This window comes from Cololabis saira, chromosome 23 (assembly GCF_033807715.1).
Source record: "Cololabis saira isolate AMF1-May2022 chromosome 23, fColSai1.1, whole genome shotgun sequence".
NCBI classification, from domain to species: Eukaryota; Metazoa; Chordata; class Actinopteri; order Beloniformes; family Belonidae; genus Cololabis; species Cololabis saira.
In genome coordinates, this window is record NC_084609.1 from 24,641,137 (window position 1) to 24,653,324 (window position 12,188).

Genomic DNA, 12,188 nt, shown 5'->3' on the forward strand with positions numbered 1-12,188 from the left:
TCAATTCATAAAACGGGACTTTATGTCTTAATTAAATTTTTTTTTTTTTTTTTTTTTTTTTTTGATTTATCCAGCATGCTGTCCATGCGGGACTCTGGCCCTGGGTGGGTGAGTGAGTGAGTCAATTCATAAAACAGGACTTTATGTCTTAATTTTTTTTTTTTTTTTTTCTTTCTATCTTTCAATGGGAACAGCACCGTTTAAAATTGAAGGCCTAATCATTTCTCTGGTATGATGCCTTGATTAGAAATATGCACACACCCCTGTCTATTGTTTAATTTGTGTGTATGTGTGTGCGTGTCTGTGTGGGTGTGCGAGTGCATATATGTATATATCATTGTTCTACAGGCCAAAGATCTACTTAATTTAATTAATGTTTGTTGTTACCCTGACAAGACAGCGATTGTCAGAATGGCTCAGACTGTTGGTCTTATATGCCTGATATTTTATTTTTATTTTTTTAAGGTTTTAACTCTGCAGGAGCTGACTTTGTTTTTGTTTTTGTATTTAGCTTTATAGTCGAAAGCATTTCTTTTTTGAGAATGGCTTCCGTTGAAGCCTGCACGGCTGTTTCCATCGTTTGGGGATGGGATCATCAAATGTGCGACGGGTGGGTGGGCGGGAGTTATGGGTTGTTGGCTTTCGGATTATGTCTCTGTAGGTATGTATATACTCCCGAGTTTTGTTTGTTTTGGTTTTCCTTTTTACCCCTTTTTCTTATATTTCTTCTTGTGGTGGGTGAGTCTGTCTTATTTTCTCTCAAAGAATGCCCATATGAACGATCGTAATCTGCACAAGCCTGATACTGGATCAACCATCAGATTCACTAGCTGGAATGTTAGAGGTGTGAATAATCCAATTAAGCGATCAAAGATTTTTTCACATTTGAAACGCTTGGACACTGACATAGCTTTCCTTCAGGAAACTCATTTGCGAAATAAAGATCATTTTAGACTCAAACGTGCTTGGGTGGGTGATATTTTTCATTCAAATTTTGATTCTAAGTCTAGAGGAGTAGCAATTTTGATCAACAGAAGAGTTAATTTCTCCGTCTCCAGGACAATATCCGATAAGAATGGTAGATATCTTATTGTGGCGGGCACTCTATACTGTAACCCTGTATTGTTGGTGAATATATATGCCCCTAATTTTGATGACCCCAATTTTACAGATAGGCTGTTTGGCAACCTCCCTTTCTTAAATACGCATATTACAATTCTGGGCGGTGATCTGAATTGTGTTATTAATCCTTCTTTGGACCGCTCGAATCCTCGTACTTTGACTCAATCCTCTATGTCAAAATCTATTACCGATTTTACAGTCAAGAACGGGCTTGTTGATCCGTGGAGGTTCTCACATCCTGGAGATAAGGAATTTTCTTTTTTTTCACAAGTACATCAGTCATATTCACGTATTGACTATTTTTTTGTTGATGGCTCTCTTCTTTCCAAAGTTACTTCTGTCATATACCACCCAATTGTTATTTCAGATCACGCCCCTCTAACTTTGAATATAACATTGTCTGAGCGCCCCCGTTTTTCTTCTCCCTGGAGGTTTAATCCATTGCTTTTATCCGACGATGCATTTAATGTTTCTATATCTGCTTCAATAGATGATTTCATTGCATTAAACAAAACAGATTCTACCAGTTTTTCGCTAGTATGGGAATCACTCAAAGCATATTTGCGAGGACAGATTATCTCTTATTCAGCATATGCCAGTAAAATCCGCAGGGCTAAATTACAGGAGCTCACATCTAAAATTCAGGACATAGACAGACTTAATTCAGTTAACCCAAGTCCGAATTTACTGAAACAACGGCTTGATTTGCAGTCAAAATTCGATCTTATAGCGACAGCCGATTCTGAACGGCTCCTATTACGCGCTCATGCCAACTATTATGAACACGGCGATAAACCAAGCAGGTTATTGGCTCATCAATTAAAAAGGCAAGCAACGTCGAGACTGATTCCCAGCATTAGAGATTCTACTGGCACACTTACCACCGATCCAGTCGCCATCAACACAATTTTTAAGTCATACTACTCCTCTCTATATGAATCAGAATCTCCACTTGACACAGCAGAAATGACCTCCTTTCTTGAAAGTATCACTGTTCCTACTATCAATTTGGATGTGGCTAATGGCCTCGATGCTCCTTTTAGCTTGCAAGAAATTGCTGCCGCCATTGAAGCTACGCAAAGCAACAAGGCCCCTGGTCCGGATGGGTTCGGCGCTGAGTTTTTCAAAAAATTAAAAGACAAATTAGCCCCCCTTCTACTCTCAATGTACAATGAGTCCCTTGATCATGGCTCATTGCCTCCTTCTTTAATGCAGGCGTCCATTGCCCTCCTTTTGAAGAAGGACAAAGACCCTGAATCATGCACTTCTTACAGGCCCTTGTCTTTACTGAATGTGGATGTCAAAATTTTAGCAAAAGCACTAGCAATTCGTCTTGATAAGATCCTTCCTAGCATCATATCTGAGGAGCAGAATGGTTTCATCAAGGGACGCCAGCTCTTTTATAATGTTCGTACACTCCTAAATGTGATTTTCTCTAAAGATTCTTCCCCACTTCCTGAAGTTGTTATCGCGATTGATGCTGAAAAAGCGTTTGATCGTGTCGAATTTAACTATCTTTTTGCAACACTTCATAAATTCGGATTTGGACACAGGTTTATATCTTGGATTAGACTTCTTTACACTTCCCCTCAGGCCAGCATTCACACCAATGACAACTACTCCACTTATTTTACATTATCACGTGGCACGAGACAGGGCTGCCCTCTCTCCCCTTTGCTTTTCGCTCTATCCGTCGAACCACTTTCAATTGCTTTAAGAACTCTTCCTTTATTTCGCGGAATCTCTAGGTCCAATGTGGAACTCAAATTGTCACTTTATGCAGACGACCTCCTTTTATATGTATCTGACCCTTTAACCAGCATTGCACCAATATTATCTCTGTTGAAGAATTATGGATCCTTCTCCGGCTATAAGGTCAATCTTCACAAGTGTGAATGCTTCCCCATAAACACTTCTGCTTTACTACTCAAACAATCTGATATCCCCTTTAAACTCAGCCCGTCGGGCTTTAGATACTTAGGGATTAATGTGACCCGCACTCTGCCCTCTCTTTTCACCGCTAATTTTTCCTCACTGGTAACTCGAGTGAAGGCGGACTTACAGAGGTGGAACTCCCTACCATTGTCGCTAATAGGAAGAGTTAACACAGTGAAGATGACTGTATTGCCTAAATTTCTTTTTTTGTTCCAATGCACTCCTTTATTTCTACCAAAATCTTTTTTTAAATCACTTGACCAAATTGTTTCCAACTTTTTATGGGCCGGTAAGACACCCAGAGTGAGGTATTCGCTTCTCCAAAAATTTAAATTTAATGGGGGTCTAGCACTACCAAACTTTTTGCTTTACTATTGGTCAGCGCATATTCACAAACTAATTTACTGGCTTCAGTCTCCTGAGTTATTATGGTGCAGATTGGAGGCTCAGTCACTCTCTTCATCCTCTGTAACGGCCCTACTCTCCTCCTCTTTACCATTGAATCCCTCTAAGTTCACAAATAGCCCTGTGGTGCTTTCCTCCCTTAAGATTTGGTCACAGTTTAGGCGCCATTTTAAATTTGCTTCTCCATCAGCCTATACACCTGTTACTAAGAATCATCTGTTCCCTCCATCACTAATAGACACCACTTTTATGATTTGGCACAGCCGGGGCATTAAGCACTTCAGGGATCTGTATAAGGATGGGATCTTTTCCACATTTTCAGATCTGAGGTCAAAGTTCAATTTGCCTGCCTCCCATCTGTTTCGCTACTTCCAGCTTCGACACTGTGCCTCTGCTCTGTTTCCATGCTTCCCTTCCCTTCCTGCTAACCAACCGTGGGATGATCTTCTAACAATGAAACTTAGTCAAAAGTCTCTCATATCTAGGATATATGCACTGTGTATGACATTTGATGGTCATTCTGTAGATAAAGCTCGGGAGGGTTGGGGACGGGAGTTGGGCCTGGACTTCACAGGGGAGCTGTGGGATAAAGCTATCCGTAGCATACGATCTAGCACGCCTTGCGCTAGACTTGAACTTATTCAATTCAAGGTTCTGCATAGAGCCCACCTATCAAAATCCCGATTATCCGAAATATATCCCAATGTTGCAGACTTATGCGACAGATGCCAGGGCTCTCCCTGCAATTTAAGTCACATGTTTTTCTCCTGTCCTAGATTACAGAAATTTTGGAGTGACTATTCTGTGATCATGTCTAAAGTTCTGGTGAAAAATGTTGTTATGACCCCCCTCATAGCAATATTCGGACTTTCGGTTGACTCCTCACATATCAGCCCCGTACAGTCAGAAGTATTGGCTTTCACATCTCTTCTAGCTAGACGTCGTATCCTACTCTCATGGAAATCCCCCAAGTCTCCGTCTATTGCTCTTTGGCTTAGTGATGTTATGTTTTTTCTAAAATCTGAAAAGGTGAGATATTCAGTAAAAGGCAACATCTTTTAAATTTGTTCGTAAATGGCAATCTTTCGTAGATTATTTTAACTCATTGAAGACTCTACCCACCGACTGATCCCTCCCCCTTACCTTCATTTTCTTTTCATTTCTTTCATTTATTTATTTGTTTTGATTATTGTTATTTATGCTGCATTTTATGCTGCTTGCTTTTTATTATTATTATTTCCAATTAATGGGATATTAGTGATGGGCATTTGCATTTATCACTGCATTTGGTTTTGTATGCCGCATTTGCTCATCCATACTCTCCTCCATTGTTCATTTGTTGCTCATCTGTTTATTTTTTTTTATTTAACTCTACAGAGACTCTGTTCTTAGTTCTGTGTGTTTATAAAAAAAAAAAAAAAAAAGGACAATGTATAATGCATAATTCATATTTTTGAGTATTTGTGTCCATGTTGTCATTGTATGTTGTTTTCTTTTCTAAAAAGATCAATAAAAAAAAAAAAAAAAAAAAAAAAAAGGAAAAATGGGCCAAAACGATCAAGAAAAACTGTAAAGCAAGAAAAAACGTGTTTTTCATAATAGGTCCCCTTTAAGAATGATTGACCGCTGCTCTAACGTTTCTAACTATTCAGTGTTTAATGTATTTTATTTTTATCATTATCAACACAATAATTGCAGGGGGGACCGTACAAAGAGGTGAAGCAAAGCAGAACAAAAGCACGGTATTCCTTCCACCATACTTCCCAGTTGGATGTTTCTGCCGGTGATGCTCAGGGCTTCATTTCCACATCCAGATCTTCTCCTGTCTCTTCTTATAGGGTTTTTTTCGTTTCTCGTTTAGTCAGACTGTAATTCTCCATAATTGTAATTGGGATGAGAAGCTGATGCAGTAATCCCGACGAGTGGACAAACTGTCTCTTGCAGCTGCAAATTGGATGTGAAATCCACAAAGAGCATGAGGGCCAGTGAGCGGTGGCCAGTGAGGACATGTGAGGGAACACAGCGAAGTCATCCCGGTGTGGTTAAAGCACTCATCTCTTCAAAGTAGCCCCTGTTTGTGCGCGTACAGAGAGTAAGAGCTGGTCGGCGAGTCCATTAGGCGTTGCTTGGCGTTATGATGAAAGAGCATGATTACACAGGAGTTTTATCTTGGGTCTGTGTAAGTGAGAGCAAATTGGAAGATAGAGGCATCTAATGTCTGCTGGAGACACTCAGGCTCACTGTGTGTGTGTGTGTGTGTGTGTGCGTGTGTTTTGCTAATAGACACAATGACGCGAATTCTAGCCAACTTTAGATATGAATGATGAATATTGATCATGATAAACACAACAAATACATTTCTAAAGTAAACACTTGATAAATGAGCCCCTGAGGAAATACAAGGACATGTGTGGCTTCAATTTAATGACTCAAGCTGGTTCTAATATAAAAGTGTACACGTTCTCACCACATGTTGCAAACCCTCCATCTCCAGCATGGAAATTAATATTTCAATAAAGGGGTTACAGTTTCAGTTGGAGTATTTATTTCAACTTTTAACACAAGGAACACTGTCACTAGTCACATTCCCAGTACACTTTTTCAAAAAAGAAAAGCGAAACTCTAAATTTGCGATGAAGGTACCACTGTGTCGGTGTTTCTATTGAACAGTGGTTTTTCTTTTAATGAACGTACTGTAACTCTCTGTACCTCCATAACTCGTCCTGTGAGATTTGTGATGGAAATATTAGTCTTCGCCAGTCTTTGAGATTCTTTAAGAGTACAGTTAGTGCAGACTCATATCTTGTCTTTCACACAATAGGGAGGGGGGGTTACTGTTGCCTCTTTTCTCTGTTAACTTCCTTAACTTAACTTTGTTTTGTATTCCATGTCACTTTACTTGACCTCATCTCCTTGATTTTTTGCACCTGTATCTCGTCAGCTCCTGTGAGTATATATTGTGTTGTCTTTGAACCCTGTTTGCTTTTTTTTTTGTTGCTGTATTCTTTTGTTATTGCTTTTTTGGGGGATTTCTGCATTGCAGCGCTATGATTAAATTAAAGGACTTCGCTGGTTACTCTGAACTCATGACATCATCTCTGTGCGCGCATCCCAGACACAGCTCCGTGTACAGCTGGAGTTCGCTACTGTTAGTTTACTGTTAGTTATCTGAAACATGTCTGAATATTTGTCAAATTCTGCGGTTGTGGACGACGACTTTGAATATGATGGACGTCCTTACCGTTTTGAGCCAGAGTATACGGCTGAAGAGCTCACTGAACGGAGGACAGAGTGCGCGCACAGAGATGACGTCATGAGTTCAGAGGTCTTGTTTACAAACTGATTTATTTGTTACACACACAGCCCCGGATGAAGACAACAGGTCCTGGAAGCAGATCTAGTGATTCATAAAATAAAAGAACGAGTTTCGCGGCAATCATGTCTTATTTAGACACTGCATCGTTATATGGCGCTACCGTTATATGGAGAAGCGGCTCGCAAAAAACTCCTAATATCTTCCGAAGGACTCCAAATGACACCAAACTTGCCTGGGTGAGTATACGACCATAAAAAATGCCAGAAATAATGTCCAGGTTGTAAAAAACCGAACTTTCCCTTTAATGTCCATTTCTCATGATATTTTCACTGCAAGTCCAAGGTGGAATTGCTTATTTTACCACTGGTTACATTTCAAAAGGAAGTACACTCCAGCACACTAAGTACATTTACATGCACAGTTTAGGCTCTTGCTAGGTTTTGCCATTGAATTGGATTCCTTTCTTTGTGTTTTGTTCTTTGTCTTTTTTTTCTAACTGTCCTTTGCTTTTGTTTCTTAATTGTTTCTCTGTTCTTTTATTAGTTCATAAATGTCTTAATGGTCTCGGGCCTTCTTATTTATCTGATCCTCTTTTAAATTATGAGCCCTCGCGGACCCTGAGCTCCTCTGGTACCGGCCTTTTCATTGTTCCTAAACAAAACCTTTTAGTGAGACCTCGTTCCACCACTACGGTCCTCATCTGTGTGCTGTGTTGGTATTAATGTGAGGATGTGTGTGAAAATGACCAAATGTGTTTTTTTTAACCATGAGTGTGTGAGTTTTTCTATGTTAAATGTTGATTTTATTGTGTAAAGCACTTTGCGTTACTATTGTATGAAAAGTGCTATGTAAATAAAGTTTGATTTGACATTAATGCAAACCATTAAATATCAAATTTTTCGCCAGGCCTGGCTTGCGTGCAAAATTTGGTGACTTTTGGGGCACGTTTAGGGGGGAAAAAAGGCCCTCACTTCGTCAGAAAAGAGAGAGAGAAAAAAAATTCCTACAGATACAATAGGGCCTTCGCACTAATAAACCCAGTTTCCCTCGTCATGCTTCTAATCTGCTTTCACGAGTTATAGAGAATCACGTTGCACTGCTATGGGCAAAGATGGACCACCGTAATCTTTTTGAGCAAAAACATAACAATATATTATAATTGGATTGTCAATGTAAATGTACTTTTACCCTCAAAATAGTAAGTGTAAGGGTACAAGTGCATGATTAGGAACATACCAAGGTGTTGCCTGCTATTTCACTTATTATACGTTTTACAAACTATCATCTCACAAATAATCACCCTTTTAAATCCTCAGCTGACATCTGAATACTGATACACTCTAAATCCTGAAGCTTTCCCTTCGTTTATTTGGGATGGAGTGGGGATCATTTCAGGGCTGTAGGAACCACACTCACATCCATTTCCTACATCCTATTATATCAGCCCTAATTTATACCTAAATTGGGGAAATGGGGGATAATTATGCTGTAACTACCTTCTAATCATTGATTATGCTTAATTATAGGGGAAGTTAAAAGGGTGGAAAGAGAGTTGTTGTTTTCAAGCTGGGGAGCCAGTTTTCCAGCAGAAGTGAGTTGTGTGTGTTTGCTCACTGGTATTTGGAGCATGTAGAGTTGGTTATGACCGGGTCCAAGGGATGGTAGGTGACAGGAGGACTGTGCTGGGCCGACATCAGAAAACCCACGGCCAACAGGCTCAAACTCAGACACGTACCTGTTGGAAAACAGAAACTGAGCATTAGTATTTCCTCATAGTCTGGACATTTTGAGGCATCTTCGTCTGGTGTCTTACCCAGGATACTGCCCAGCGTGAGCTTCCGACGCCCCACCCTTTCCACCAGCCACACACCCAGGAGGGTGAACAGGAAGTTGGTGAGTGCGGCGAGTCCCGCCAGCCAGATCGCCATCCTGTTGTCCCGCACTCCCGACATCTGCAGGATGGTGGCGCTGTAGTACCTACGTCATACAGAGACAGGGAAAAACATCAGTGGAACGTGCCAAAAAAGGTTTACCTACAGATGCCATCAGATCCCATCAGGCTGGTATCAGGAGAGACCAAATGAACACCTCAGGCTCTTTGTTGTGTACTTTGAGCACAAAAAATTGGTTGACCTGCTGTTGGAGGCACGATGTTGCCATGTTAGTGGGTCCAACTGGTTCACTCCACATGGAAAGTTTCTGGACATCGTCCAGACCAGGGGTCGGCAACCCAAAATGTTGAAAGAGCCATATTGGACCAAAAACACAAAAAACGAATATGTCTGGAGCCGCAAAAAATGAAAAGTCTTGTATCAGCCTTAGAATGAAGGTAAATGGCGAAAGACGAAATGTCGAGAAAAAAGTTGAAATGTCGAGGAAAAAGTTGAAATGTCGAGAAAAAAGTCAAAATGTCGAGATTAATGTTGAAGTACAATCTCGAGAAAAAAGTCGAAATGTTGAGAAAAAAGTCAAAATGTCGAGAAAAAAGTCGAAATATTGAGAAAAAAGTCGAAATGTCGAGATTAATGTTGAAGTACAATCTTGAGAAAAAAGTCGAAATGTCGAGAAAAAAGTCGAAATATTGAGAAAAAAGTCGAAATGTCGAGATTAATATTGAAGTACCGGTACAATCTCGAGAAAAAAGTCGAATTGTCGAGATTAAAAAGGAAGAAAAAAAGAGAGAAAAAGGAAAGAAAAAAGAGAAAAAAAGGAAAAAAAGAGAAAAAAGAGAACAAAAAGAAGAAAAAAAGGTCAAACATTTTTGAAAAAGCTCCAGGAGCCACTAGGGCGGCGCTAAAGAGCTGCATGCGGCTCTAGAGCCGCCGGTTGCCGACCCCCGGTCTAGACCATCTTGTTATAACCCATTCTCTTGAGAGCGAACATCTCATCCATCAATCCCAGCGTTGATACTTCAGTTCAATGCTCTCATGTGGAGAATAAGCAATCAGCTATAAATAACCCCTCCTCACTTTCTGAAACTCTTCCTGATGCAGTGCAATAATTATACGTGCAACTCTAACACGGTGATGCTCCATGTGGGTAGATTACCTCCAATCATCATCAACAAGGCTCTCAACCTTCATATGGCTTCATCTCCTACTCCAATTCTGCCATGTAACCAAGACAGAAGATAGAAACATGTATATTCCTGCAAGGAGTCTAAAAACTGTATTGGTCTCATTGTTGAGACTACAAAAAGGAGAAAAAAACGACTCATTAAAGAAAAAATCCCAAAGAAAATCTCTCCATTGTCCGCCTCCTTTTGTCCCTACAGGCATTTTTGAATTAACATTCTGCTTTTTGTCTCTTTAAAAGCATCATTATCTCTCTCGCATGCCCCCATCTCCATGCTCTTGTTCTTTATCTCTGACTCTTTCACAAAACAAAGACGTGCTCCTCTACCACGGTTGTCCGGTCAGATGGCACATGAACAGACGGACGCTGTGAACCTCTGGTTTGAAAGCTTTACCTGCACCCCCTCAGCGTACAAGTTATGCACGACTTTATCAGTCTTTGGTAAATTTAGAGCAAATGCACCGTCTGAGGAGACACACACACACAGTATGCAGACAAACACACACAGTATGCAGATAAACACGCACACACAGAGAGAACAAACAAGTAGGTTTTGGACTAGCAGCGGGAATAAAAGCTCTATTTTTGTTCTCAGCAGTGCAGCCTGCTGTGCTCATCTCTACTCCTGCATCTCACTGATTACAGCACATGCACTCTCATATGCACAAAAAACAAACAAAAAACTGCTAATAACAACCAGCAGAAGCCAACTGACCGTTTTTTTCTGACCACAAGATCTGCAGCTTCTGTTAAATGTTAAAAGCCTCTCAGAAATGTCATGTTGGTGCCTTTCAGGCTTAAAAAGCCCCTGAGGAGCAAACTTGAATCTGTTTAATTTCTGATAACGGCGATTACCCGTCCTCTGCGTAGACTATGCTGCTGGTGGAGGTGTGAGGGTGTTACTGTAGGACAGGACTGATCGTAGTGCGAGTAAAGGGGGGACAACTTGAAAGACGTATACGTATCATGTTGTTTTATACTTTCATCTTATTTGCTGTCAATGACTGAAGTCTGGAGTGTGTGGACATCAAGATAAATCAGTTCTTTGCCTTTAAAAATGTCTCATGCTGCTTTTTGCAGTATGTTTAGGGTCACTGTCCATCTGCGCTGTGAGGAGGCAACCACCACTGCCACAGATTCACAAACCAGTGCTCTCACAGTGCCAGTCCCAAGCCCAGATACATGTGGAGAGTTGCGTGAAGACATTTGATGTAAATTTCATGCCAAATGAAGATGTGAAACACGACGATGCGCGGTGGTGACCGTTACAAAAACCTTCCTATTGATCTGAACTATAAAGAACCATAATTCCTGTAGTGTTTGGCTAAATGTGAGAAGTGAGTATAGCTCTATACCTCTCAGACTTCATGTCAGCAGTCACGTCATCAATAAACAACAATGAGCCAGGTCCATTTCCATAATACTGCCTCCTCCGTGTTTGACACACGTTTTTGTATGCGGAGCTTTGCTTCATTTAGCTGTAGCTCTTAAATGGTAAATACTGTTTCTGAAACCTCTTAATAGTGGAGCAGATTAAGGCCAAAAATAGCAAGGATCGTTCAGTTGCGGATACAAGCATGAAAATTGGTACACATACTCTTCGAACCCCACTCTATTCAAAAGTACCGCGTGCCACGCAAAATTCAAAGGGGACGGCCTCCAAAATCCAAGATGTCCGCCCAGAAATGTGGTTTTTCCTTTATAACTCGAAATGCAGCGATTTTAAGCCCCATAAATATATTGAGTGCGACTATAAATTTGGGCATTGCGGACATTTTGGTACCAAATACATGTCTGTATCTACTACGGTTCTCGTAATACAGCATATAGCATATAGGTACTTTTACAGACTCGCGGGAGAAATAGACATTTGAACATTGATTGTTGTTCAGTGAATATTGTAGGCTAATATGAAAATGTTTTTTTCCTAACCTTTTTAAGTAGGGTTATTAAAGTTGGGTTTTAAGTAGGATTATAAAATTCTAAGTCCAGTGTTCAAGATGGCTGCCATGAACTTGAAATAATCATTTTAGCAACTACGAAACATTTTTTTGGCATGCATGTTTTTGTTCTATGCATCCAATGGGGCCATTGCAGAATTTAGAGTGAATGTCAGCACACAACCAGGGCACACTGGTGGCATCACTGCTGTGTAACTCAGCATGGGGTTCAGTGTCAGCTAATCTAGATATACTAATGCATTATTATCCTTGTTTATGTATGGGTTTTTAATATATCTATTTTTTTTTAAAACCATGCACCTTAAAGATAGCATCCAATTTCGTTGTACCTATACAAATGACAATAAAGACATTCTAATTCTAATTCTAATAAT

General features: G+C 40.2%; 1 protein-coding gene across 1 annotated transcript in view; it reads right to left on the bottom strand.

Annotated features, from left to right (window-relative positions):
- The window catches only part of LOC133423829 (proton myo-inositol cotransporter), a 139,018-nt gene that overhangs the window by 9,140 nt on the left and 117,690 nt on the right, over positions 1–12,188 (bottom strand). The window contains exons 5-6 of the mRNA XM_061714138.1: positions 8,592–8,755; positions 8,393–8,513 (exon numbers count right to left, since the gene is read on the bottom strand). Of these exons, the coding sequence (XP_061570122.1) occupies positions 8,393–8,513; positions 8,592–8,755 (285 nt within the window). The remainder of the gene's footprint in view (positions 1–8,392; positions 8,514–8,591; positions 8,756–12,188) is intronic.